The following is a 27,306-nucleotide window of genomic DNA, read 5'->3' on the forward strand; positions in this document are numbered from 1 at the left end:
GGGTGGGGGGTGGGTGAAAAGGGTAAAGGGACACATATGTACGGTGACAGACAATAATTAGACTACTTGGGGTGACCACGATGAAGTCTACTCAGAAACTGATAAACAACAAAGTACAACTGAAATTGTACAATGTTATAAACCATTATGATCTCAATAAAGTTACTGGAAAAAAGAAAAAAAAAGATACGAAACCTAAGCATAATAGGTTAACCCCATTTAATAAACATTGACATGTGTTTTAGTATACTTAGAAATTAAGGCTTTCATTTAAGATTTTTAGATAAATAAATATTATTTTTCACGACAATGTTGAATTTCATGGTTTTCACCTAAAAAAAATAAGATGATTTGCTAAAGTTCAGGGTTCAAGTCATTTTTCAGAGATACTTACCATCTAGCCTAAGCTGCCTATCATCAAATCTTATATGCCTGGTATCATCTTTGATGTAGTTGATATCAGTATTGCCTAAGTTGTTGAACTGGAATGTAAACAATCGTTTTTTGTGTCCCGTGAGTTGACCTTTGCAAGTTTCCTCAGTACATAATCCATTTTCAGAATCATTATCTCCTCCAACTGAATCTTCAGACTGACTGTTTTCATTCTCGGAGGGAAGTTCTTGATCCTGACTGGATTCATCATCTGGCTCATCTGTTTCCATTTCACCTAATTTTAGATATTAGAAGTCTTTAAATAAATCCAATGCTACATTTAAAAATTATTAATACTAACATTATTTTTCCCAGGCTTGTAGATATTTTTTAGTTCCTTAATCCCATCCTCTTTTCTCTGAGGCAACAATCCAAGTGAAAAGTCTTTACAATTTAACAGGGAAGTCTTACTTGGTGAACCTTCTTCATGTATGCCATTTGGGCCATTCCCATTAATATTTTGGTCCTTACAGCAGTGTAGGGATCCTTCTGTTTCTTCGGTTTCAGTAGATATTTTGACGTATCGGCTTAAATAAAATCAGAAATCAAACAAGTTCAGTTCTACAAAGGTAAAAACTTAAGAAAAAGTTTCCCATTCTTTCAATAAAACTTGTTTTTAATTGCTCTACCTCTAACTCAAGTTTTTATTAGTATTAATTAACTAATTAACTATTATTCTTTTTTTGGTGAGATAGATTTGCCCTGAGCTAAGATCTATTGCCAATCTTGCTCTTTTTTTTGCTTGAGGCAGATCAGCCTTGAGCTACCATCTGTTGCCAATCCTCCTCTTTTTGCTGAGGAAGACTGGCCCTGAGCTAACATCTGTGCCCAGCTTGCTCTACTTTATTTGTGGGACGCTGCCACAGCATGGCTTGACAAGCGGTGTGTAGGTCCGTGCCTGGGATCCGAACCGGCGAACCCCAGGCTGCCGAAGTGGAACACGTGAACTTAACCGCTACACCACCAGGCCAGCCCCTTAACATCTTCCTTTCACATGTTAAAAGTTTGTGGCAGGGCCGGCCCTGTGGCTTGGTGGTTAAGTGCGCGCGCTGCGATGCTGGTGGCCCCGGTTCGGATCCCGGTTGCGCATCGAGGCACCACTTCTCCGTCCATCCTGGGGCTGAGTCCCACATACAGCAACTAGAAGGATGTGCAGCTGTGACATACAACTATCTACTGGGGCTTTGGGGGGAAAAAATAAAATAAATAAAATCTTTAAAAAAAAAAAAAAAGGTTTAAAAAAAAAAGTTTGTGGCAAATAATTTCTCAACTTAAAAAAAATATTATATAAAGATGCTCATTTAGATGATATATATTACTGCTAATATCACTTACAGTTGTATAATGTGATCTTTATATATGGGTTATGGGACTATAATGATTAAAACAGGTATGCAGGAAAGAATATTAAATATGTCAGCTATAAAGGATAAAATACGGAGATCAAATGGCATTCTTGATTGCCTTGTAATTCACATCAAGATTTCTGGAAGACAAAAAGGGGTTGCCTTACAATACTATCAACCATGAAAGTTTATCCTTGTAAATAAAACTATTTACTAGTACGAGTTCTTGAACTAGCAGTGTGTATAAAGAAACGAAGCATCTGACATTTGTTATGATATGAGTGTTTACATGATAAATTCCTATTTTCTTTCAACCGTAAACTTTTGGTGTAAAACAGCTAAAAGAATTCATGTTTCTCGGGTTTGAAATTACTGTGTTCTACATGATCAAGAAACTAGATCAGACTACAATTTGATTTTTTAAATTGTTAAACCAAGTTGAGATAATACAGACTTACCTAAATATAGTCTCATAGTAACTTGCACGTTTGCTTTTATTAGCAATTTTACATTTTGTTTTGTTAACATAGAATTGTCTGGCACTTACCACATTCTCAAAAGCAGGAGATTATAGAGTTTATCTTCAGTATTGTTCCGTGGTACAGCCATAAGAAAAGGCTGACCAAAAAGTGAAGAACCAGTATGGTGGGTGTAGCTTGAGTGTCTAAATTTTTCTCTTAGGCAAACAGGAATAATCACATGCTCTGTATCTTCTGTCCTATTGATGTTAATTTCAAACCTACAAGGACACAACTGACTATAAACTCTGAAAACTTTTATGTTATTTCTTCTGAATTTTTTCTCAAGTCATATTCTGCACAATGAATTTTATACTTACACATAAATATCATCCCGTTCCATAATACTAGTAAGGTTTTCATCCATAGCGAATATTCTGTGAAATCTATGATTGTATATATCAGTAACTATCATCTAAAAGAAAATAAATTTCTATTAAGCTGGTTTTACAACACTGAAAAGCTAAACTCCAACTTACATACTTCAAACCCAGAAACATCTTACCTTATCTGCAGGTACTCCTGACAAAGCAGATAACGCGGTACAAAGATCAAGTATGTTTCCAATTTTGGGGACAACCACTTTGTACTAAAAAACAAAAAAACTGTAATGAATTTATTACATTGGAAAAAATATTCAGTAGATGAGACTGACCTCATGGTTGCTTCCTCACCTTCACTTGGCATTTGGCTCACATTGTCTGTCTCCAATCTTGCCATCATCCTGGGTGACAATATCCATATGGAGGATTTATCTTAGCCTTACTGTTCTTTGGCTCCTCAATTCCAAGACCTACACTTAATTGTAGTTCACTTCTTGGACCTTGTCATAACCCGCTCCACCTCTGATATTCTAAACTCTCAACAGGTTACTGTCTAACCACTGCTTACTTTTCCTGTAAACTCATTCTTTCCTATTCTTGGCTTGCATTGAGATCTCTAGTCTTTTTAACTCTCAATTTTCTCCCAGTTTACTACCTCTCTACTTTCTTCATGCCCTTCCATCCAGACCCCACATGATTCATCACTTCAACTACTCCATTGTACAATCTTTAACTACTTTGTTATTCAGTTTTATTCTTGTTACACTTTCTTAGGGCTATTTAGATATGCTGGAGAAAACTGCCCAACTTTAGAGACTGGTGCACTACAAATTCACAGTGCCCAATCTCAACTGATCCTTCAATACCAGCCAGAAGTCCTTCCGTGTATCCCTTGTTTGCTTACTCTCTGAATAACTATTTAAAATCTTCACCATTCCTTAGGCTTCCTATTTCACCACTTCTCACTTCACTATCAGCAGAATACCTATTTCACCTAGAATACAGAGGCTACTAGATAGGGAAATCTCCAATCTCCTGTCTCCCTACAAACTTGAGTTTAAAAGGTCCTTTTCTCTGTCTCTTTCAACACATGGAAAAAGAATCTGGTGTCACTCTTCCCATTCAAGGCTAACCCTAGCATCTGTGCTCTGATCCCATACTCTTCTGCTTCCTCTGGAACCTAAACCCAGCAATTATCCTTTATTTCATTTTATCTTGACTCTTACATCTTGACTATTTTATCTTGACTCTTTATCTTGACTATTCCAGTGCTTACTGGAATAGATATATATAGATATATAGATATATAGATAGATAGATAGATAGATAGATAGATAGATAAAAAGATAGATAGATAGATAGGAGTCTCTCAAAAAACAAAACAGTCCCTTATTGCTTTCCCTCTAATAATTCCCCTCTAATTATCTCCCTTTCTTTTCTGCTTTATAAATAACCATGTTGAAAGTAATATCTACACTGACTATCCTAACTTCCTCACCTCCCATTCACCTATCAATCCACTCCTGGCTTTTGTCTTCACCTTTTTATTTAACCTGTTACCAAGGTTGTCAATACTATCATAAAATCAAATCTTTATCAGTCCTTATTTTATTGACCTCTCTGTAGCATGACTGCTGACCACTTCCTCCTTTAAACTTTTCCTTTCCCTACAACACTACTTCTTATTCTTTTCTATTGCCCTGGTCACACCTTCTTTTGAGGCTCTTCGCTAGTGTCCTTTAGAGTTTTATCCTTAGCCCTCTTCTCAATTCTATACGTTCTCCTTAGACTAGGTGACAATATATCCTGGTTTGCTTTGGCCAGTCCTGGATTAGCCTGCTGCCCTGATCTAATCCTTAACAATGGCCCCTTTTGTTCTTAAAAGAGTTCTGGTTTAGATGATAAATTACAGGGTCACCTTAGCCTTCAGTGATCTCATCCTTCTAAGACATTCACTACCATCTTCATAGAGCTCACTGCCCAATTTATATCTCAAGTACAGACCTCTCTCCTCTAGTCTAGATACATAAAATCAATGTCCATTGGTATCTCTATCTAAATTTTCCACATGCATGTCAACATGTTCAATTACTAAACACAGACTTAGGTCATGTTAGGTCAACATATCCAATACTAAAATATGTTTCTTCTTAAACTTTTCTTCCTATATAATGCATTAATGCAAATAGCATCACTATCTCCACAGTTTTCCAATCCAATAAACTTGGCATCATCTTTGAACACTATTAAACATTTTCACCTCCTACATTCAACTGGTTCTTCTATCTAACTGCAATCCTGACACTAATCTTGAGTTTGAGCCCTTGTCATCTGTCATCTGATCACTGCAAAAACCTCTTACCTGGTCTTAGCACACCCGATCTAAGCCTTTCCAATCCAATCTTTGCACTAGCCAAAGTCTTCTTTTTCAAACACAAGTCTGGCCACAAATCTCTCTTCTTAATAACCTTTAATGGCTCCCCTTTTCTTTAGGATGAAGTCTAAACTTCGTCTCACGGTATCAAGGTTTTTTGTGATCTAGCTTCTAGTTTCCATACTATCTACTTGTAGTTTCTAGAAGTGGGCCATGTCCTCTTTTGCCTTCAGCCCTTTGTACATGCCACTCTCTTGGTCTATAATGCTTTTATTTCCAGCTTTCACGTGCTTATAACCTAATCATCCTTCAGAATTCAACACAGGCACCACTGCCAGTTTGGGTAGGTTACTCCTTCTGTATACTACTACAAGTACCCTGTCACAGCACTTTTCACACCATAGACAAGCTTCTTGAGAACAAGGGCTAGGAACACCTTTGTATTTCCAGCACCTTGCACAGTATGAAAGTCCAATACATAACACACGTTCAATACAATTACTAATAAACTTCTATGACCTGTACATCAACTTCAATGATGGGAAAACTCATCAAGTAGGCTAACTCAGCTAATGTCCCTTTCCTTTCCAGCTGGTTAGAGTACAGTGAGGCTAACATTTTGTATTTGAGTTGTTACTGCCTCCAAGTGGAAAAGAAATCCCAATTCCTCTGTGCTGACCATGGCTCTAACCTTCACAAATTTACAGTTTTGGTCAACAAAACTGATGAAATTCACATTGCTGAAAAAATAATTTAAAATCCCAATTATGGGAGAACATTCAACACATACCTTATGGGCTAACGTGTAACTGGAATGCAATCTGCCTCTATAAAATACAGATTACTTTATATCAGCATGGGAGAGTACTGTCTTTAACAAATGTGCTCTCAGAGTAGCTACATTTTTTTTGTAATAAATTTTTACTCATTGTTTTATACTCTTTTATTCTATATTATACTGATTGGCATACATTTGTAAAGTTACAAACTTAGAGAGGTAAGAGCGCAGTTTAGCCATGCTATAGTGTCTTTCCATCGAAAAGAATGTTAATATACCTATAAACAAGTGAATTAGTGAGTATCTAAAAGATGTGATTTTAGAAATGTGAATATATATTCCCTGGCCAAAAATAAAAGCAGGTCTTCATTGGCCCTGCTCATGGATAAGGGCAAGTACCATGTCTCTCTTACTCTCTATAATATTCTCAGCACTACTGGATGAAATACTGACGTGAGGGCATCAGGTTCAATGAGTTGAACAATGAGAAGGAAACATAAAGCAGCAGCAAAAGAAATGGGTGAAATGTGTGTAACTGAGTCCAGTACATGACTAGTCTCTACTAGACTTTAATTATGTTGAATGAAAGCACTATATTTTCATGAACACTCCATATACTATGCCCTAGTTGATAGTAAGCCCAAACACTTCCACTAAAGGCACAGTAAGATCATAATTTTGTTCAAAACATACCTTTCATATAGATTTAATGAATACTGCTACGGACTGAATTGTGTCCCCTCAAAATTCATATGCTGAAGCCCTAATCACCAATGTGATGGTATTTGGAGATGGGGCTTTTGGGAGGTAATTAGGTTTAGATGAGATCATGAAGGTGGGGCCCTCATGATGGGATTACAGCCCTTAAAAGCAGAGATACCAGAAAGCTTGTGCATGCTCTCTCTCTCTCCCTGCCATGTGAGGACACAGTGAGAAGGTTGCCATCTGTAAGCCAGAAAGAGAGTCTATACTAGAAACCAACCATGCTGGCACTCTGATCTTCGACTTTCAGCCTCCAGAACTGTGAGAAAATAAATTTCTGTTGTTTAAGCCACTCAGGCTATGGTATTTTGTTCTGGCAGCCTGAGCAGACTAATACAACTATTATGCTCTAACAAACTGCACTATCAGGCTAGAACTCTAAGTAAGGATCTTTAGTGAACACTCTTCTAAGGCAGGAATCATGTCTGCTTTGTTTACCAAACAGAGGCTTACACTCAGTAGGTGCTCAATACATATTTGAATGAATAAAATTTTTGAACACTTCTGCATTAGTACCTACAAGTCAGGAGGGTTGGAAATACATAGATTTACAAGGTCCCTATCTTCAAAGAACTTATTGTTTACAGGAGAAAAGATCAAAGTAAACTAAATGCCACAATAAAATTTGATAAGTCCTATAATAGAATTTAGGGAAACAGAAGGTAGAAGAGGAAAGAATTACTTTTACCTGGATAGGTCAAGTGTCAGAAAAAGATTAATTGATTAATAAAGGGAGAAAATCAGTGCTTGGCTCCACAAAATGTAAAACAATCCAATTTCAACACTAGGTAATAGAATCAGGCAGACAACTGATATTAAGGCCTACCACAGGGTTCTTGGAATAGAATAAATATTTGATATTCCAAACTGTTAAAAGATCAGCACATTACTGAAGCAAGCATTTTTAGTCTAACTAAATTTTCATTTCTCTTCCAAGTTCTTAAGATGCCTAAAAACTACAGGTATTTAAATATATCATTATCTTATCATATCATGAATCAAAATGTAGAGTATTAGTTTTACTTCCAAAAGCAACTAGGAAAAACATTACAATTAACATTAAAGATAGCTCAAACCGGAAAAACAGGGAAAACAATACTATGTTATTAATCTTAGTGAGCTAATATTCATCTCAACATTGTAAAATCAACCTCTCATTTTTCTGTGATAAGAAAAAGGCTTTGAGAATTTTGTTTTTACATGACAAATAAAAATACTGTGCACATCCCTCACCCTTTCAAGATTCCAAAAAGTCATACTGATTTCCAAAGCATTTAGCTTATAAAATGTCTTACGCAAATAAACATTATTGTCGAATTGTACTTGAGGCAGGAGGACTCAACACTATTTTTTTATAAAAATAACAAATGCAAAGAAAATATTCATTACTTACCTGCATAGGTTTGGTAAGTGGATCCATTCTAACTAAATAAACTTCCAAGGTACGTTCTTTTTTCATGGGCAATGGAAGTGTCAAGTAACAAAAAGGATCAAATGTTACTGAAATCTTAGCACATTCAGGACAAACTAAAGTTGATTTGAAAAGGCCATGAAATATATCTACTATGATAGAATCATTTCTTTTTAAATGGTTTTCCCAGGCTTCTTCAGCAACTACCTATAAGGAAAACAGACACATTTTACACAGAGATAGCACATTATTATAACAATGGTGACAATAATATTATTAAATTTACCTTATCTGGCCTTCCATCAGCATCTTTTAATTGTATATACGGTTTTTTCCTAATTCTATTCAAATCCTCATGTAGTCCATCTAACAGGAAAGCTAACAGCTCTTGGCAGTCCTGCTGCTGGTATCCAGAGAACTGAGGTGCAAAACGTCCTACCTGTGTCTGTAAGAAAACCAAAACTATAAAATCAGTTCTAGAGACAAGATTGATTAAAAAAAAATACACAGTCGATTCTCCTTATTCACGGATTCCATATTTGTGAATTCACCTACTTGCTAAAATTTATCTGTAACCCTCAAATCAACTTGCGGCACTTTTGCAGTCATCTACAGATATAATAATTACATATAGGTAATTACGTATCTAAAAATATTTTTAAAATGATAACTAATCTGTAATATAGCAAAGAAATGTTGACCTGAGGAAAGAATAAGGAGAAAATATGGTATAGTTTTGTATGAAGGACTGGGAAACACTAAAGATTATTACGATTCAATAATATTTCTGGGTCGCTATAAAAAAAAAATCACAGTTCTCATCTAGTTTCTGTGTATAAAAAGAGGATGACTCTCATAGAGATAACAGCAACATTCATGTTCATATATAATTTCCTAGTCTTTGCAGTACCAAGTATTTTTTTGATGAGACTGAAAAGAAATGTGAAAGAAACAAGTCAGACATCAAGAGCCTATTTATACATAATTTTAAAAGAGAGTATCCAGCAAAATGAAACTAATTGGAATCACGGGTAAGGGTTGAGAAATGGTTTGTCTGAACTAGTTTGTCCAAAGTTTAGAAAGTTAAAGAACAAAAATGCAGGAGTTTTTTGATTTGTTGTTTTTTAGTTTTTAAGAACTAGTATATAGTTAATAAAACGTGGCCTAGTAGATGTCCTATATGAACGTCATTTGTTTGTTCAGTTCCCGGGCACGGACCTCTACCACTCGTGAGCAGCCACGCTGTGGCGGCGACCCACGTACAGAATAGAGGAAGACTGGAAACAGAGTTAGGGCCAATCTTCCTCAGGACAAAAAAAAAAAAAAACAGGCTGAAAACTGCTTATTCTTTTGAAAAGTTTAAAATTTCTCATAAATCTAAACTATATAATTAGGAAAACTTTAACAACAAAAAACTAAATTTCAGCTCAATTCTTATTTAAATGACAAACTAAATTACTTGAGATTTTATTGATTCTAAGAAGTAACCACTCTGCAACTAAAAATAAACTTAAAAGTTTAAGAATTACATTGAAAATATATTTAATTAATATTTAGTGCTTGTTTTGCAGACAAGTTTCATTTTAATAATTTTTCAAACAATGACTCTCAAAGAGTTCAATGACATGCCCAAATTTAGTCTTTACATTTGTATAAAATTTTTTTGTAGGTTTCTCAGATATGTACTGTATTCTAAAACAATCTGTCTCTCTATGGCCATTTGGTAACATAGCATTGTTTTTCAACCTTTATTTCATTATTTCCCTCCCCATCCTCCAGAGCCTTTAAAGACATTTAATCATCCGCTCCACCCCCTACACCGAAAATTTAATACCATAGATGTGCTGTGTATCTCTTTATGTGCTGTGTCCCTTTCAAGGGCCACAAACCATTGTAACAGCTATGATTTTTTGCCCTTTCCCAAAGAACCAAGTTTTGCACTCTTGGGGGTGACATAGCCTTCGTTGAAACTGTATCTACTATACTAACCTTAAAGGCTCTTGGTGTGACGTAGCTAAATTTTCCAGACCACATTTGCTTGATCAATTCAGCATAAGATTTAGCTATTTCACCTCTCATTCCTAAAGGATTGTCAAAATTCAGTTCTTCTTGATACTTATCATTTAGGAAATATTCAGTAAGTGGAGGTGTGTTGCTCAAACACTGCAAAGAACAAAATATATTTTCAAGTAAAAGTAACCATATATGTTAAATATGTTAAAATGAAGAGAGAAATAAATTGATTTGCCATAATATATAGAGAAAAATTTAAATGATGACTTCTTGCACTAATAAGTAACTGGTCAAACAAACACTCAAATGATGCACTCAACTATTCATTTCCCAAATTTTAAATCAATTACTTATAATAAATGAAAATGCTAATTTTTTTTTGCTGTAAAATCTGCATTAATTTTAACCACAGCAAACTACCTGTTAACTGGGAGAGAAGCTCAGAGTTTTCTTTCCTTCTTTTACTTGATTGGTGGAAATTATGGATTGTCTACTCATCCCAGGCACCTGCAAATTAGCCTGAGTAGGTAAAAACTGAGACATAGGGCAAGCAAGAAATTAACTTTAAAGAAGTATTTACTGCTTCCATTGTCAGTTCCTTATCATGAAAGAGCAGCCTTTACATTTTCTGTCTGGTCAACCATTTTTAGAACGGACAGTACAGATTAGCTGAGCCTAAGAAAACAAACTTTTGTTATGTGAACTCTGGCTACGCATGTTCTTACTTCTTCCAGCTCTTCTTTAATATAATAATCCTATTTTCCTTTATGGCAAGATAAAAACTATGAATAAGTTAATTCTCTAATTTTCCATTTTGAATTAAATAATTTAGGATTTAAAATAGATGGCAGAAGTACAGTTTTTTCCACAATATTTATCTCAAGATGGAATAATTTTATGTTGATAATACCAAATAATTTGATTTCATTATGAACCCAATATTACTTCATCAATTAGATGTCTAGAGTCATTATGCAGAACATGTAAGGACTGACACAGTCATAGGGTCATATAGGTAACTTTTTTTTGCTGCAGGAAGATATTCATATTTGTCTTGGAGTCAGGAGGCAAAGTGCTTTAAGTGAAGCTAGCTGCTTGCATGTAAAGTAGTAGAAACCCACTCTTATGAGAGCTCGGATTTACACTAATGGAAATCAAAGTTTTTCAAAGCTTGCTTACCACTCATTTGGATTAAGTTAAATAGTCTTGGTAGCTATGAAAGGTTCAGTCTGCTGGGTTCATGCCAATAACTTGGATGCTATAAACTATGACTATACATCTCGTACTAAAACTCCAAAATTAAGCATATTCAATTTTTTGAAATAAAGTATGGTGTTCCATTTTGTAGTTTCAATTATAAATCAATTTATATTTACTCAAGTAACCATAATACCTATTTTGGAATTTTTTATATAATAAAAATAATACTGTCTAAATTGTCAGTCTGGCCCCTACCTCAAAGCAAAAGGAGAACTGTTTATAATATCATGGAACTTGTTATTGTATAATTCTTAGGCAATGAAAACAATATAACCATTTAGAAACGTTTGGAGTGGGCTACACAGGCCTTAGAGTCATTTATATGCCATTTTCAGCAGTAAAAAAATTTATGTGAGCAAGAGGAAGATAAAGGTAGGCTATAGTGCAGGAGGCAATTAGGGAAAAGGTACTTTTCTACCTTTCTTCTTAACTCCTTTTGTATCTCAACCTGATAATCTTACATGCCTTCTGAGCCTCATTTTCTCTTTACCTTTTGTATTTTATGTCCTTTTAACTATAAACCCAGCACTGGAGGTAGGGCTGGGCAACCCAGAATACATACAACATGGCAATGCAGAGCATAAATGCGATCACTTAGTAGCATCATCTGATTTAGTACAAACAGGATCAACACTCAATAGTCAATGAGGCAAAGGGGAAGTCAGACAGCATTTCCAACAATTATCAATTAGTTTTCAAATCCTTATATTTGATCAGCTCCGAATTATACTAAGGATGTAATATTCTACTACTGTCTGTAACACAATTATACAAAGAACCTAACTTATGGGTTTAGCAAATACCTCAAAGAACCAAGTTGTGCAAACATGAATAATTTTTGAAATTTGTTTTTACTTAATTATTCACACATATCCTTATCTTACAAAGAGCTTCCAAATACAACTGAAAATCTTTTAGCTTTCCAATAGCATCCAGAGTGATCTTTGTAAATTTTGTATCTAATCATGTCACTTCCTTGCTATAAATCCTTTAATAGCAATTTCAGATTAAAATCTCAAATCTTTAGAAAGGTCTGTCTTTTGCCCCCATATGCAGCCTCATCCCTTTGCCAGTACCTTTTTTTTTTTTCTTTTAATCCATCCCAGCCTTATTTGATTACTTGGGGTTCCTTGACCTCCATGCATTCTCTCACTGGGTAATTGCAACATTACTCCATCTACGTGAAATGTACCTGCTCTGCCTTACTAACTTCTACTAAACCATCAAGATTCAGGTATCCTGTCTGGGAAGCTTTCCTAGATTCCCTTGAAGTGTTTCTCCTGTTTGTTTCCATATTGCTTAGTGGTCACTATTATTATAGCACTTATTTTATAATATACTGTAACTTTAATTTTTAGTTTGTCTGTCTTGCCAAATGGACTGAGATCCCCACCCTCCTCCTCCAGCAGGAACCATGATATCCTTTATATTTATATCTCCAGCACTGAGCACCATGTCAATTGGCACTTAGCATATGTATAATACATGTATGCTTAATAAAAATATTTTTGCCTATATTTACTAATGTACTTAACCTCTCAGTTTTTTTACTCTTTTCTTTCAATGTTTGGCACAGAACACTCAAATTTTTTTGAATGAAATATTACTAAGGCAAAAATATATTTGCTTGCAATGAACAATCTCAAAAGTTTCTTCAAGCACTTCTACCTGAATACTAAACCAAAAGGACAGAACCTATTAAACCCCCTACCCACCCACTTTTGTTTGACCTTCATTCAGCCCACTATCTGCTTTGTAGTGGGTCTCTGCTTAGATTTTTAAAAAGTCTTTGATACAGAGACCAGCACTTATTTTCATAGTGACACATGCCAGTTCAAAAATGATTATAATTCAACGTTAACAAACTAAACAACAACAAAACATACATAGTTTTAACGATAAGTAATTGGCTGTCAAGATATCATAACCAATATATTTTGAGATAAACTTTACATTTAAATTTAAAGCATTAAGTCCTAAATGGCCCCCAAAAGCATCCTATTTGTTGAACATAATGTTTTAAGAAACTCACAAAACTACATTTTTCTAAAAATTTGTACAAACACATATAAACAGAGAAATTCAACAGCCAGTTTGTCTTACTAATGCACCGATCGTAACAGTTTAAAAACTAAACTCATGTCAGACTTTTCTTTCTCATTTTGAAAATACCATACTTTTCTCCCTCATCTTGAAAATATCATTATTATTCTAGAGTCACTACATTCTTGAAATAGTATAAAGACCAATTAAAATATTAAAAGTTCACTTATAACTGTTGGTATAAATTTCAAGGCATAACTGGAATAGAGGTCAAACAACTAAAATATTTCCATGCCCCAGGTGATATCAGTATTCAATACCATCATTCTGGCAGAAGAAAGAAGCCAGTTTCTTAAAGTCAGTCATAATAAGAGTTTGATCTATAAGCTAGGCAACTCATTATTCAATCTCTTAACATGAAACTATCTTAAAAACATGAACATCTTTGACAATTACATGAAAATTGGATACTGAGACTGTTTGCCATTAAATACGTCTTAAAGAATAAAGAAAATTTTCATTAGTTCCATAATAAAAATCATAACCAGAATTCTGAAGCATCTCTCTCAAAGATTCTTCTACTATTAAAAAAAATCACTTTCCTATCTGTTGGGACTGTCTCAAAAGAATTCCTTTCTTAAGACATAAGAAATATATATTAAAATATATTAAATATGTAATAATATATTAAAAATTCTACATATGTAGATATAGGAAATTTTTTTTAACCTGTAAGGGTACTTTACTGAGTGATATAATATGGACTAGAAATAATACAATATGTGTTGTGCCTATGTGGATACATCTCTTACTCTCAATGCTTCTTGAACTGCAAAATAAAACAAAACTCATCCTTTCTTAACATACATGGTTTTTCTTAGCAAAAACTGAGAATATATATGAATGTATCATAAAAACAAAAAGGATTATATAAACAGCATTAGTATGTTATTTTTGTGGCTACTTATGAGTTTTACGACATTCTACCAGTCACACGCCACGTTGAGCTTCACCTCTGTTAATCCATTTGACTTCAACTGCCTGATATTGACAATTGCCAACAATTCAGTATTTCAAGGAGAACTAGCTCTTACAATTCATCACCACAAAAATGAGGTCCAAATATGAAGTAATGTGACCGACCATAAAACATATATCTTAAGCCACAGTTTATTTATATCATAATTGTGCCTAGAGTCGGTCCTAAAATAAAGGAATAATCAGACTCAGGAAAAAGATTCTGTACCAGTAGTTTCAATTCTTAAAGCAAAAGAGAAAAAGTAAAAAATGTATATTAATGAACAGGCAAATGTACTTGTTAACTAGGCTAAATATTTCTATATTTAATTTTTTTAATGATTTCTAGGCAAGTTAATGGTGTGCAAAATTGACAAGAACATTTGAAGATCTAAGGATTAGAAAAACTAAATTTCGTATTTAGCATATGGCAGACTTTTGGCATTCATTAATTTAGCCTTTGTGATATAATGACTAGTTGGCCGACTGGAAATTTCAGGACCTAAGGTAGTATGGAAAGTTGTTGATTCATGAGGGATGATGAGAATGGCTGGTGTATGTGCAAGCCAATCATTCTGTTAGCAGACAAGACTGCTAAGTTATCTGTTCCTCAAAGTGGCTTTGTGGTTCTCCACTTGTGCTTACATATGCATTTAAAATGGTAACTGCAAATAATAAGAGTATTCTTGAATGTGAATTTGAATTAGGAGTCTTAAGACATATTCTTTAGTTTAATGTATTAGGACTGAGCCTTTGCATGTACTCCCCCTCTTAGAATATTCTTCCCCTGTAAGAAATTCCTACTTATTCCTTAACACTCATCTCAGCATCTCTTACAAATGTTATACCTTCCTCAGTACCTCAAGGAAGAACTAATATTCCTTCCTCTGGGCTAACTCTATACCCTGAACTCACATACTGCACTTATCTTGAGAGCAGAGTCCACATCTTACTCACTTTTGTACCTCAGGATCTAGCACAATGCCTGGCATATACCTCAACAAAGGAATGCTGAATGAATGAAAATTTGTATGGCAGAAAGATTAGAAGCAGTCCTTAGAGAGACTGAGAGCAGTGGGAAACACTTCACTAAAGAGATCTGAATTGCACCTTGTTATATAACTATAACCTATCTGAAAATTCTACAACTTCAAAAATAAAAGTCCAAATAATGCCTAAAGAGGCTTCCCTAATGAAGAAAAATTACTGTGAATGCCTTGACAACTATCAGGATAAATCCATATAAGTAAAAGATATGTGAAGGGAGAATATTTGCAAATAAACTTTTATGAAGACTCTTTTCCTCAAAAATTCTAGAGAATTCTTCTAAATATTCAAATGTCTTATCCAGTGGACATTCTGCTATATGGTTCAATGTATGTAGACCTTTAACCACTGCCACCATGAAAGACTATTTTTAAAAAGAATGCATATACCATTCAACTATTTTATAAAATATTAATTCTCTATGAAAAATCCTCTAGTTACAAATTTCCATCCTTAACCCAATATCCTAAAATTTGAATGTTATGTGAAGTACGATTTTCTTTCATTATTTAATCACTTGGAAAGACTACAATGCTTTGCACATAACTTGTCCTTATATACACATGCACAAATCCTATTGCTCTTACATTACTTCCAAAAAGTTCTTCCATTAAATATGTTCTGATCAATAAGGCTGATGTTTCTAGAGTTCTCTGAAAAAATTTAAGTGACTCACGTAAGAGTCCTAATTTTGTATTTCACTATAAACTTCTACATGGTTTTTTTAAACTGATGAAGTGAAATAAAGTTCTACTATATAACCAAATCTCAAGTCTGTAATCAACATATTTTAGGAAATGAATAATTAACAGCCATCCCAATAACTTGTAATGAATCTGGAATTTCCCCAGTACCTGTAAAATAGCCAAAGTAATCCCCTTCAAAAAGAGAAAGTTGTCTTTTGTAATGCTGAATATGAACCACTCCCTTTCTGTTCAGGTGCTCCAGAAGCCCAATTTTCAAGTGATCATGTATGCTCACTATTTTAGTAAACCGGTAACTAGAACAGGAAAGAAAACAAACTTAATTTTTGATTACCTAAAGCTTTTTGAGTTGTGTAACTCATTCTGTAACTGATCAAAATGTAACGCCAGTCACAACCCTTTAAAAAAGTAGCTACACCTTCTAACTGACGAATACTAAAAATAAAACCCCACTCTAAAATGAGGAAACCATTTTATTTTCTTATGATCTACAAAATAAACCTGAAGTAATCCATAAAGTAATCCCCAAATATATCTTTCCGGATTTTAAGATTAGATGGATAAAGAACTTTCAGATTTGCCACGTTATTGTTGTTGTTTTTCAATTCGTCATGACAACAGTATAAACATTGTGAAAAGGTACTGTACAATTCTGAAGCATTCTACTAATCCTGGGACACTGGCTCTAGTTTTGTAATGAAATAGCAGATGAGATAGGAAACTGTGACGCAGACTTTTACAATGAAGAACTACAAATGTAAGCCTGCCCCTTCATCAAGTAGATTTAAAAAATGAGATATTTTAAAGACACTTAATGTTTTATTTTTTGTTATTTTTTTTCCTAGGAAAGGCAAATCTCATTACATTTGAGAGACTAATTCCAAAGATTTTCCACATATTTTGGGAAAGCAAATACAATTATAGTTCTATTTTGCTTACATTTCCATTCTCTCTTCAAGCTTTCTTTAAAGAACACATTTAGGTAAGTAAAATATAAATGGATATACCTTTCCTTTTATTTATCTAGTTTTAAAAAACTTTTATTTTAACTATGTTTCCCCCCCCCTTCCAACTAGTCAGTAAAGAGAGAGAAGAGGCATATACCCTACTTAAAATATTGGAATTTTAACAAAGTAGGTTTAAAGGCAGTGCTTTTGAATTGGACAAAGATATTGCTCTAACATTTTAACGTATATCCTTAAACTGGTTACTGTTCATGCTAAGACATGAATAAAATTAAACTTCATTTAAAGTCCCTGCCCTCACACTTTCCTTCAAATTCTATGGAATGAACCTCTTCTTCACACACTACTTGAATTCAATGAAGAATTATTACGAAAGCTCTGGGAAGTATGAGAACTAATGGGAAACATTTTGTTGGCTAGCAAAGAAATGCCAATGCTGCTTTTTTTCTCATCTATAGGAATGTGGAAGGAGAATTCTAAGTTTGTCAAAAAGACAACCCTGTTACTTGCAATGAGTAAATCCTGTAACTACAGATGTCAATGTTAAAAAAAGCTATGATTATGTAAAGACCATTGACTTTCACATTAAAAGCTAAAAGTAGAAATTGTATAGAAAGCCCACTTGCGATATAGATTAATTTGAAAGCTTTAGTGATGATTACACCAACAATGCTGTAAGTTTCAGGTAGGTGTATTTAAATGAGGTTTTAAAATCACTAGCCTATAACAGCAATTGTCTAATTTTTTTTCTTAGTGAACAGGCTATTTAATAAGTGATTTTATGTTTATATGCTCACTTTATGGGAAGCATATTAAAACCAATGGTTCTAATAACTTTAATAAACATTAGTGTAAGTTGTATTTATTTTAAAAAACTAAAGCTTATGAATTCGATTTTAATGTTTGGTATCTTATCTCTTACCCCATTAATAATTCAAAACTGGCTCACAATGAAATGAATGCCAATATTTTAGATAAGACAGTCAAAGGATATAAGAAAAAACTATGGTTCTTTATAATTTTGTGTGTATAGCCCCCTGCACATAATATTCAGCAAAGAAAGATTTCCGAAGAAAGAAGTATTAAGATTTGTGTGATTTGTTGATCTTTTAGTTCTCCTGCAAAGGCATACAGAAAAGGACAGCACAATTTTTCTTTAAAGTTTAACTGATTTATTACATTCTTTAAGAGAAATAGCTAAGTCATATACTTTTCAGTATCATTTCATTACACTAGGCCCATAACTGAATAAATATGTAAGCCGAGTTGAAACAGAAATTTAAAGACCAAGTGATAGCATGAACTATGAAGGTTTCTGATTATTTTCATAATCAAAAAGAACTTTAAACTTAAATAATCATTCAACAAATATTTATTAAGAACAGATCATTACTTCAGGAGTCTCTAGAAGTATAGAAATAATGTTCTAAAAGGATTTTTTCATATCATTCACTGAAATCATTCAAGGAGCTACTTGAATGGTAGTGATGGGGTATGCTCTGTCAACCTGTGATTAACACGGCAGCCCAATCCAAGTGCTATCAAATTGGTTACATTGGCAGAACATAAACATCTACATTGCTAGGTCTTCAACCCTTCAAAGAAGTAAATATATATATTATGTGCTATGATTCTTTTTAAAATTATTGTGCTTTTTGGAATTTAGACAGCTCCAGAAATATTATTAATCTGGTACAGGTCAAGTTCTAAACATTTCCGGTAAATTTTTCTAATGCAGTGTTTCTCAAACCATCTGTATGGAAGGCCTAATTTAAAAAAAAATCTCCAAATCATCACAGACTGATACTTTTGCAAAATACAATAAAATGAATCACTAGAAAAATGAAATAAAAAACAAAGCTCCATTTTTATAATTAGATTTAGTAGATACAAAATTATGCTGTTGAACTGCTATAAGTTTTGGACCAGTTGCACTTAATTTCTATCCTTATTTTATTGTCGACGAGCAGTCTCATCCATAGACACACTGTGAGAAACACTTCTAATGTACTTACTAGCAATTCTGGCATTATACCAAACATCGGCGACATAAAAGAAAACCAAAGACAGCCTCTACTTTCATCCTTCTCACTGTGTTATGGGTATTTGTCCAGAAGAATGAGACAGGGGAGGGGGGCGTAGGAGAGGCAACGAGGGAAGAGGAAACAGTGAATGAAGAGGTTCCAAACTTAATGAATTCCAAGAAGCTTTAGTTTTGGCTACAGAGGTTAGGGTCCAGTTTGGATTTTATTCCTTAGGTGATGGGAAACAGGTTATAAGCAAGGAGGTAACATAATCATATTTGCATTTTAAAACAATGACTCTGGAAGCAGTGTACTAAATGGATTAGAAGAGGATAAACGATGGAACAAAGAGATGAGTTAGAGATATATTTCAAGAGTTCACATAAAACATGCTCAAATATTGAAACAGTGTACTGACAGGAGAGGAGAAGACAGATGTAAGTGATATTCAAGAGGCAGGAGAACAAACAGGACTTGTGTAAACCCTAGGTTTTTGGTTTGGGTTACTGGGTGGGTGGCTGCACCTAAAAGAGAGTATAAGAAATAAAACCGTCAGGTTTCTGGGGAAATATGTTTAGTCTTAATAGACATGTTGAGTTATCCGTAATACTATCTAGGCAGGAATGTCCATCTAATATTTATATATTGGAGGGAAACTCAGGACAGAGAATTATGGTTGAGACAGATTTGGAATTCGTCAGTTATAAGTGGATGTCAACTTCTCAAAGGTAAAAAGGCTACAAAGAACCTAGCAAACAGGAGGTCAAGAGTGACTCTACCAAAAGCAACTATGGGATGGTATGATGGTCACAATGATGATATAACAGCAGTTGATACACACATATTGCTTACTACGTGCCAAGCACTTCTTAAGTACTTTATCTTCATTTAACAGATGAAGAAACTAAGAAGCTTCTTATCCAAGGTCACATAAGTTATAAGTGGCAGAACTAGGATTTGAATTCAAGCTGTCAGGTTCCCAGATCCACGCTTTTAACTACTATTATGCTATGCTGCAGAGACGAGGGCTACTGAATGAGAGATGAGAAAGTAGGGAGAAAACACAGACCATCCTTTTCAAGGTCAAGGGTCTTCCTTCCTCCATCTCCCCTCCACCCTGTTTAACAAAAAGACTTAACCATGTATATATACTGAAAGGAAGACAGTGAAGAGGTGAGGTTAAAGATATAGAACAAAGAGGAGACAATGGAACAAGTCTCAGGGAAGGTGACAGCGGTCCCAGGAAGATGGTGGTATCATCATGATGACAGAGACACTTTTGGCATGGTATTCAATAAGTATAAGAGGAATCTTAAAGTATGTTGTTATCTTATTATTAAGAACTTCATTATAAACAATTAGTAACATTTTTGTCAAAAATTTGTTTTTAATTTTCTTCTAAAAACAGTTACTGAAAGCTTTCTCCTAGTAAAGTATATAATGCTTAGAAAAGCCCTGGGCAATTACTGAAGAATTATTCATAATGTTTCAATTATATACCAAATCTGTAAAAGAACACATATATATATTCATTCATATATATATAAATGAATATATGTGTGCATGTATCCTAGTGTTTGTTGTGTGTCAATGATTCGGTTTCTATTCAAAGCAAAATCTCTCTAAATGAAGGCCAGAGACAGATTTTAATTACACATGAGACATGATTGTAAAGCAGAGAGTGATTTTCCAGTAAACCCTTTAAATTCAAATGAACATCATCTTTGATGTAATTACCTTAGGAGGCTATATGTTTGTTCCATTGATATTGTCATTTCTCAAAATACTTTAGGTACTTCTCTTTTTAAAGCTGGCTCACATATGAAAAAGCATCAATATCTAGCATACAGGAGGTACCAGTATGTGTTTATTGAGTGTAGGAACAATGTGTTTTTTGCTATGGTAAAACAGTTTTCTGGTGCAGGGATTTTTGTAGTGGAAAAATGTGGGAACAAGCATGAGCTATAATGTTATAGTTGTACCTCTGGTAATTCATTGCTATTTTTATGACAAGATGAACAAAACCTAAGTCACAATGAATAATATACCCTACCAAATGAAATCAAGACCCAACTCAAATGTCACCTCCTTGGTGAGGCCTCACTTATTTCCCAACGGCTTCTCTTCTCTTTGCTTCCACAACATTTGGCAGATCATGCTTTCTATTATATCACATATTACATCTTATTTATTTATGTCTATCTCATTCACTACACCATGAAGTTCTAGAGGATAGGCACTGTCTTTTTCAGCACTGTATCACCAATGTCTAGAACAATTCTTGTCACATAGTAAAGACTCAATGGATATTTGATGGATTAGCTAAATAAATTAGTGCAATAAAAACAAAAAAACTAGTTTAGTTGCTCTTAATTCAACTGCCCCTTTCTCTCTCCAAACCTAGATGAACCCAATTATTTATTGTATAAACTCAGTCAACTATTTTATGCACCATGTAGCTGAAGACTGCTAGAGAAAAATCTCAGGGGAATAAATTTATACCATTCTAAACTGATGATCTCCAGCCTCAAATGAGATTTTAACACTGCCAAGCAACCTTACGCTTTCATTCTTAACTAATGATCTGGTCTCGTATTTCATCACAAAATCTAGAAACGACTTGCATCCATAATCCTTTTCTTTTTTCTTGTTGCAAGAGTAGTGTCTTTCCTTCATCCAGATGTTGTATTGTAAGGCTTAGTCCTGGGATCTCTTTTTCCTAGATGCCCTCATTTAGATGCAATCATTTCCCTGACTTTAAATACCATCTACAAACAGCCATATTTCTATTTCCAACATAGGCCTCTGGTCTGTGTTCCATACTAGAATATCCATTTGCCTATGATGTATCTACTTGGATGTTTCATGGGAGTCACAAACTGAGTATGCCTAAAATTAACTCATAATCTTCTCTCCACCCCAAATCTACTCCTCCTACTTTGTCCCTCCTCCCACCACTCCAATTTCATTACATGGTTTTCATTATGATGCACAAGCCAGAAACTAGAGAAACACTTGTGATTTCCTTTACTTTTCATTAATTTGAGTGCCTTCTATATGCCAGACACTGTTCTAGTTAATGAGGCTATAGCAGTGACTAAAACAAAGCCCCTGTGCTCATGGAGCATGTGTAAATGTGTGCTGGAAGTAGAAGGAGGCAGACAGACAAACAAAAAACTCAAGTACCTATAGAGTATGTCAGGTGATCACGACTGAGGTATTAAATGTGGGGAGGGTGGTTACTATTGTATATAGTGGGTATAGTATAGAGTGGGTAAGGATCTGACTGATAACAGAGACCTAAAGGAAGCAAGAGAGCAAAGATATAAATATTTGGAGGAAGAACATTCCAAGTACATGCAATTGCAAGTTCAGACAACCTGAGGCAGGAACACTCTCGGCATGTGCGAGGGGGCTAGTGAGGATGGAGTCAAGTGAACGGAAGAAACTGGCAGGAAATAAGATAGCAGGGGGCCAGATCATATAGGGCCTTACATTCTCTTTTAGGGACTTTAGCTTTTGTTGAGTGAAATGAGAAGGTATTTGGTGTTATAGGCTAAGAGAAACAGGAAATGCTTTAGGTTTAAAAAGGATCACTCTGGCTGCTCTTTTGAGGACAGACCATAGGGGTTAACGGTGTAAGCAGAGAAATCAGCTAGGAGATAACTGCAATAAACCAGACGAGATGATGGTAGCCTGGAACCTTCAAGGCCTTCGTAATACATTAAAATCCAAATTCCCCTTACGTGATCTGGCTTTTGCCTACTTCTTCAAACTCATTTTATACCACTCCCCTTTAAATATTATTCCACAGGTTACTCACCTTCTGGTTCCTCAAACTTGCCCATCTTAGGGGCTTTGTACATGTTGCTCCATCTAATTTCTACTCTCACCTGCCTAACTAATATCTATTCTTTGGTCACAGCTCAAATGTTACTTCTGTAGAGTATGACACCCAGGATAAATCAGGTGACTCTCCAAGCGCTTGTTATTTATTCATAGCATTCCTTTTTTTCTCTTCATGATGCTTGTCATAATTCATGATTTATTTAATGTTTATCTCCCCTACTAGACTATGCTCTATGGAAACAGATACTGTTTTGTTCACCATGGTATAATTAGTGCCTATCAGAGTGAAAGGCACTTAGTAGGCTCTCAATAAATATTTGCTGAGTAAATCAATAGATGACTTCATAAGTATATCTTATTTGAAAAAAAATTACCCAGCTTGATCATCTACACTATCCTGAAGACAATGTTCTGAATAACTTCAGTTTTTTGAATATCAGCTTCATCATCAAAGGAAGAGAAATATCCATCAGTGATATTCAGAAGAATGAAAGCAATTTCAAAAGGAGTTCTTGAACTGTTATGAAGACTTTTACCATCAAATGAATAAGTGTGTACATAACCTCCTAGGGAAACTGTTTTGAGCAGTAATACTACTTTATGAGAGCATCTTGTATTATAGGGGCCATCTTGTATTTGGTTGCACAACAATGTGAATATAGTTAATGCCACTGAACTGTAAACTGAAAATAGTAAATTTTATTTACGTATATTTGACCACAATAAAACATTTTTAAAGCGTTTCTTATAAGTTGATTAGTATAATTTTGAAAGATACATTATCTCAGAATGTCCTGAATAACAACCCAGTTTTGACCCATTTATTAACGTGTCTCAGGGAATGACAAGTCACTTCTTTTGTCTCAATTTCCTCATCAGTGAAATAAGGATATCTTATGCCCTAACTCATAGATCTCTGTGAAGAGGAAATCAAGAAAGTGACAATGATATGAAAAACAACCTGCACTCTGCAAAGAAGGTACTGTTATTACCAGAGGCTACAGGTTTGTTACTGGGCTGTTAATATTTTAATAGGAGTTTATGAGAATTAGTAATTTATTTTAAATATTATTATTAATTAAGCAACGGTTTTCAGTTACCACCTCACTGACCTTCTTCCTGCTCAGTACAGCATAGTTTACAAATCACTATAAAGAAGTGATTCATAACACTTAGCAATTGGTTTCCATATATATATTACTAAAAGAATATTGAACTAAGTATCCATTATTGGCAAAGTGACAACACTAATGAAGTTGATCATGGGCAAAAAGCATCATCTCAAACTATTTCTACTCACAAACTAAAATAGAAAGAAGATGATCTTGGGATAAATGACATTAAAAGAAAAAAAATCCCAATAGATGAGAGTCTTTAAGTAATAAATACAGCATAGCCTCAACTGACCGGAATTTGAATGTATACATTAAAACAAATAGGCAAACGATAACAAAATAAGCCCTTCAGAGGGATTTAGTATGGCTTTCCTCTTTTTAAGGTTCTACCAGTCCAATAGCCTATGTTTTCTAGTAACACTATTCAATAATACCAATTTGTAATTTAGAATATAAGCCTGACACACTTTAAAATCTTCCAATCATAAAGTGTTAAATGATATTACTATACATTTAATAAAGGAGGAAAATATATCTTAGAAAAGATTCTGACATCAAGAAAATGAACTTTGATTTTTAGGTAATAGAAGTAAATTTAGAACCACTTTTTCTTTCCCTTTGGTTTTTTGGAGGAGAGCAAATTTGTAGTTACCATTATAAACTACAGACCGACATTTCTTATTTTTTCCTTTCTATTGCAAATAAAAATCCTTCAAACAATTATTAATATCAGTCTGATTATATTAATAACTTGCTGTTATGTGATCACTGTAAGTAATCCCACCTAGTGAGTATATTATTAAGTTGGTGTTGATCTTTTATAGCCAGAGTAATGTAAAACAATTCTGTATTAGAATCAGACATAATTATTTTCAACTCTTTGAAATAACCCCTCTATTTTCCTGTGATCTATACTCATGTCATTTGCTTATAGAATTAGGGACAGACAAAACATTTAAAAGTCTAAATTAATTCAGAAATAGAAACATTAATCCTAGAGAAATTTGCATATTAATTTGGAAGAATGTGAAGAGCTGACAAATAAAATTGTTCCCCCCCAGTATATGAGGTTAAGAAAGGTATGTTTTCATGAGAAGAAATCACTATTAGCCAAGTCACACAGGTGCAAGGCATTCTTTTAGAGATACTATTTCTCCCCCAGTTACGAAAACCAAATTCTTACACAACTATGTTATATGTACTATTTCCCAAAATAATCTGCCTGAGAATTCAGGTTCTCCTTTCCTACCCCCTTCTCTTTCTAAAAGGAAGGGGTACTTCTCCCTCAAGTTCAAACAAAGGGAAAAGTAAAAACATTGGTATGTGTTGCAAAGGCGAACTGTTGTAACACAAGTAAGGTGGTTTCCATTTCTTTTATCAAAATGGAAAGACCACTTGATTGAGCTGTCATTTGACAGACGCTTAAACATATATATATATATATATTTTTTTTTTTTGCTGAGGAAGATTCGCCCTGAGCTAACATCTGTCACCAATCTTCCTCTTTTTTGCTTGAGGAAGACTGTCCCTGAGCTAACATCTGTGCCAATCTTCCTCTATTTTGTATGTGGGTCACTGCCACAGCATGGCTGATGAGAGGTGTAGGTCTGTGTGCAGGATCTGAACCTGCAAACCTAGGCAGCCAAAGCAGTGTGTGCCAAACTTAACCACTAGGCCACGGGGCCGGCCCCTGATTAAACATATTTTTGATGACAGTTTGCCATGTAATTTTTGGTACATAATACAGAAGGAATTCAAATAATTGAGTTTAATTTCCTGGATTAGATAAAAATCTGCCCTAGGAAGAAGTATTTGAATTTTTAGTCAGCCACATCCTCAGTTTATCAGAAGTTATTTCTTCAAGATCCTAAACTAGTTTTTAAAATTCTTTTGTCTCAGGGGTTAGGTGTTTCTTTTTTTGATGGAAACTATATTCATTTCTTTAACTGTAAGTTTGGTTACTTGAAATAAAATTAGAAAGCTTCATGTTAAACTGGGCTTCCAACAACTTGTATACCAATAAATGCAAAAAGAATGTCTCAAGGTGAGAGTAGAACAGCATCATATTTAAACATATTCAAAACTACGAAGTAGTAGAACATATAATAGCTTCAGTAATGACTTTTTTACTGTTTTACAATATAATGAGAATCTAGTTTTTCTTAAAAGAGTGTTATTTCTGTGTAGTAGTACTCATTCTCTTTAATTAAGTAAAAAAAAACCTTTAAACTTTCTATTTAACTTCTTCTGAATTTACTGAATAAATTTTTTCCTAACCCAACAGATCACAGAAAAAAGTTGACTTTAAAAATACCTGGAATCCCAACTTATTTTATATTGTATGACAGGAATAATGAACACGTCCTTGACTGCTAATTATTTTTTTCAATGACTTCTTAGAGTCTATTTAAGGAGCCCTACTACTTTCAAGTAAAGAGTTTGAAAACAACCATCTTACGCCATGCTGCTTTCCAGTGGAAAAGACCATATCACTCCCCTGCTTCAAATCCATCTGAAGAGCTGCTTCTTCCAGGAAGCCAATCATGAGCCTCCTAGGCCTTGACAATGAAAAAGACAAGGGTTGGAGTGCTCCTGAATCTACTCAACTAATGCTAATTAAAATTACCTCCAATAACACAAATTTTAAAAACTAGACATTCTTTCAATGGAGTAATGTATTTAGGGCACTAGAAAACTATTTTGTTAACTTATTTGTATTGCTGGGACGTGGTGGTATATGCCTATAATCATAACTACTCAGGGGGCTGAGGCTAGGGATAACCTCAACTCAAGAATTTTGAGTTCCCTGCAGATTTAATATCCATACACATTTCTATGTTATTATATCCCTTGCCTGTCAGTTTGCCTAGGAAGTGCCAAACTAAATGAGTTCAGAAATTGAGCAGATGATAAATACTATTATTCCTAATACTAAGTGAAAAACAATTAAAAGTACATTCAATTCTTTCTTCATTCACTAGGTCCAGCCAAAGTGGAATAAGATTCATAGGAAAGAAGAACCAATACACGGGCTATGGAAGGTAGAATTTTTCCAGAATCACTCCACTTAACTCCTTGAATTTAAAAAAAGACAAAATAATATCAACCTAATACTTATTCACTTATGATGTGCCAGTCACTATCCTAAGAGTTTTATATTCACTGACTCACTTAATCCCCACAAAACTCCTAAAATAGGGTACTATTATTTTCCCCATCTGATGAGAAAATGAGTTGCACAGCTAATAAGTAACAGAGACATGTTTTCAATCCAGGCAGTATAACTCCATAGTCTGTGCTCTTAACCTATATTATTAATTTTTAA

General features: G+C 34.3%; 1 protein-coding gene across 6 annotated transcripts in view; it reads right to left on the reverse strand.

Moving 5' to 3' along the window:
* USP15 (ubiquitin specific peptidase 15) overlaps nucleotides 1-27,306 on the reverse strand; it is a 122,425-nt gene that overhangs the window by 13,894 nt on the left and 81,225 nt on the right. For 4 of the 6 annotated variants that reach the window (XM_058557746.1, XM_058557747.1, XM_058557748.1 and 1 more), the window contains 8 exons: nucleotides 9,934-10,107; nucleotides 8,231-8,389; nucleotides 7,927-8,151; nucleotides 2,802-2,885; nucleotides 2,617-2,711; nucleotides 2,326-2,517; nucleotides 844-959; nucleotides 395-667 (listed from right to left, as the gene is read on the reverse strand). In XM_058557746.1, coding sequence (XP_058413729.1) covers nucleotides 395-667; nucleotides 844-959; nucleotides 2,326-2,517; nucleotides 2,617-2,711; nucleotides 2,802-2,885; nucleotides 7,927-8,151; nucleotides 8,231-8,389; nucleotides 9,934-10,107 — 1,318 coding nt within the window. Of the gene's footprint in view, nucleotides 1-394; nucleotides 668-843; nucleotides 960-2,325; nucleotides 2,518-2,616; nucleotides 2,712-2,801; nucleotides 2,886-7,926; nucleotides 8,152-8,230; nucleotides 8,390-9,933; nucleotides 10,108-16,178; nucleotides 16,325-27,306 lie in introns of those variants that run through there. The other 2 variants (XM_058557750.1, XR_009222520.1) reach the window with 2 other exon arrangements.

Source organism: Diceros bicornis, chromosome 17 (assembly GCF_020826845.1).
Source record: "Diceros bicornis minor isolate mBicDic1 chromosome 17, mDicBic1.mat.cur, whole genome shotgun sequence".
Classification (NCBI taxonomy): Eukaryota; Metazoa; Chordata; class Mammalia; order Perissodactyla; family Rhinocerotidae; genus Diceros; species Diceros bicornis.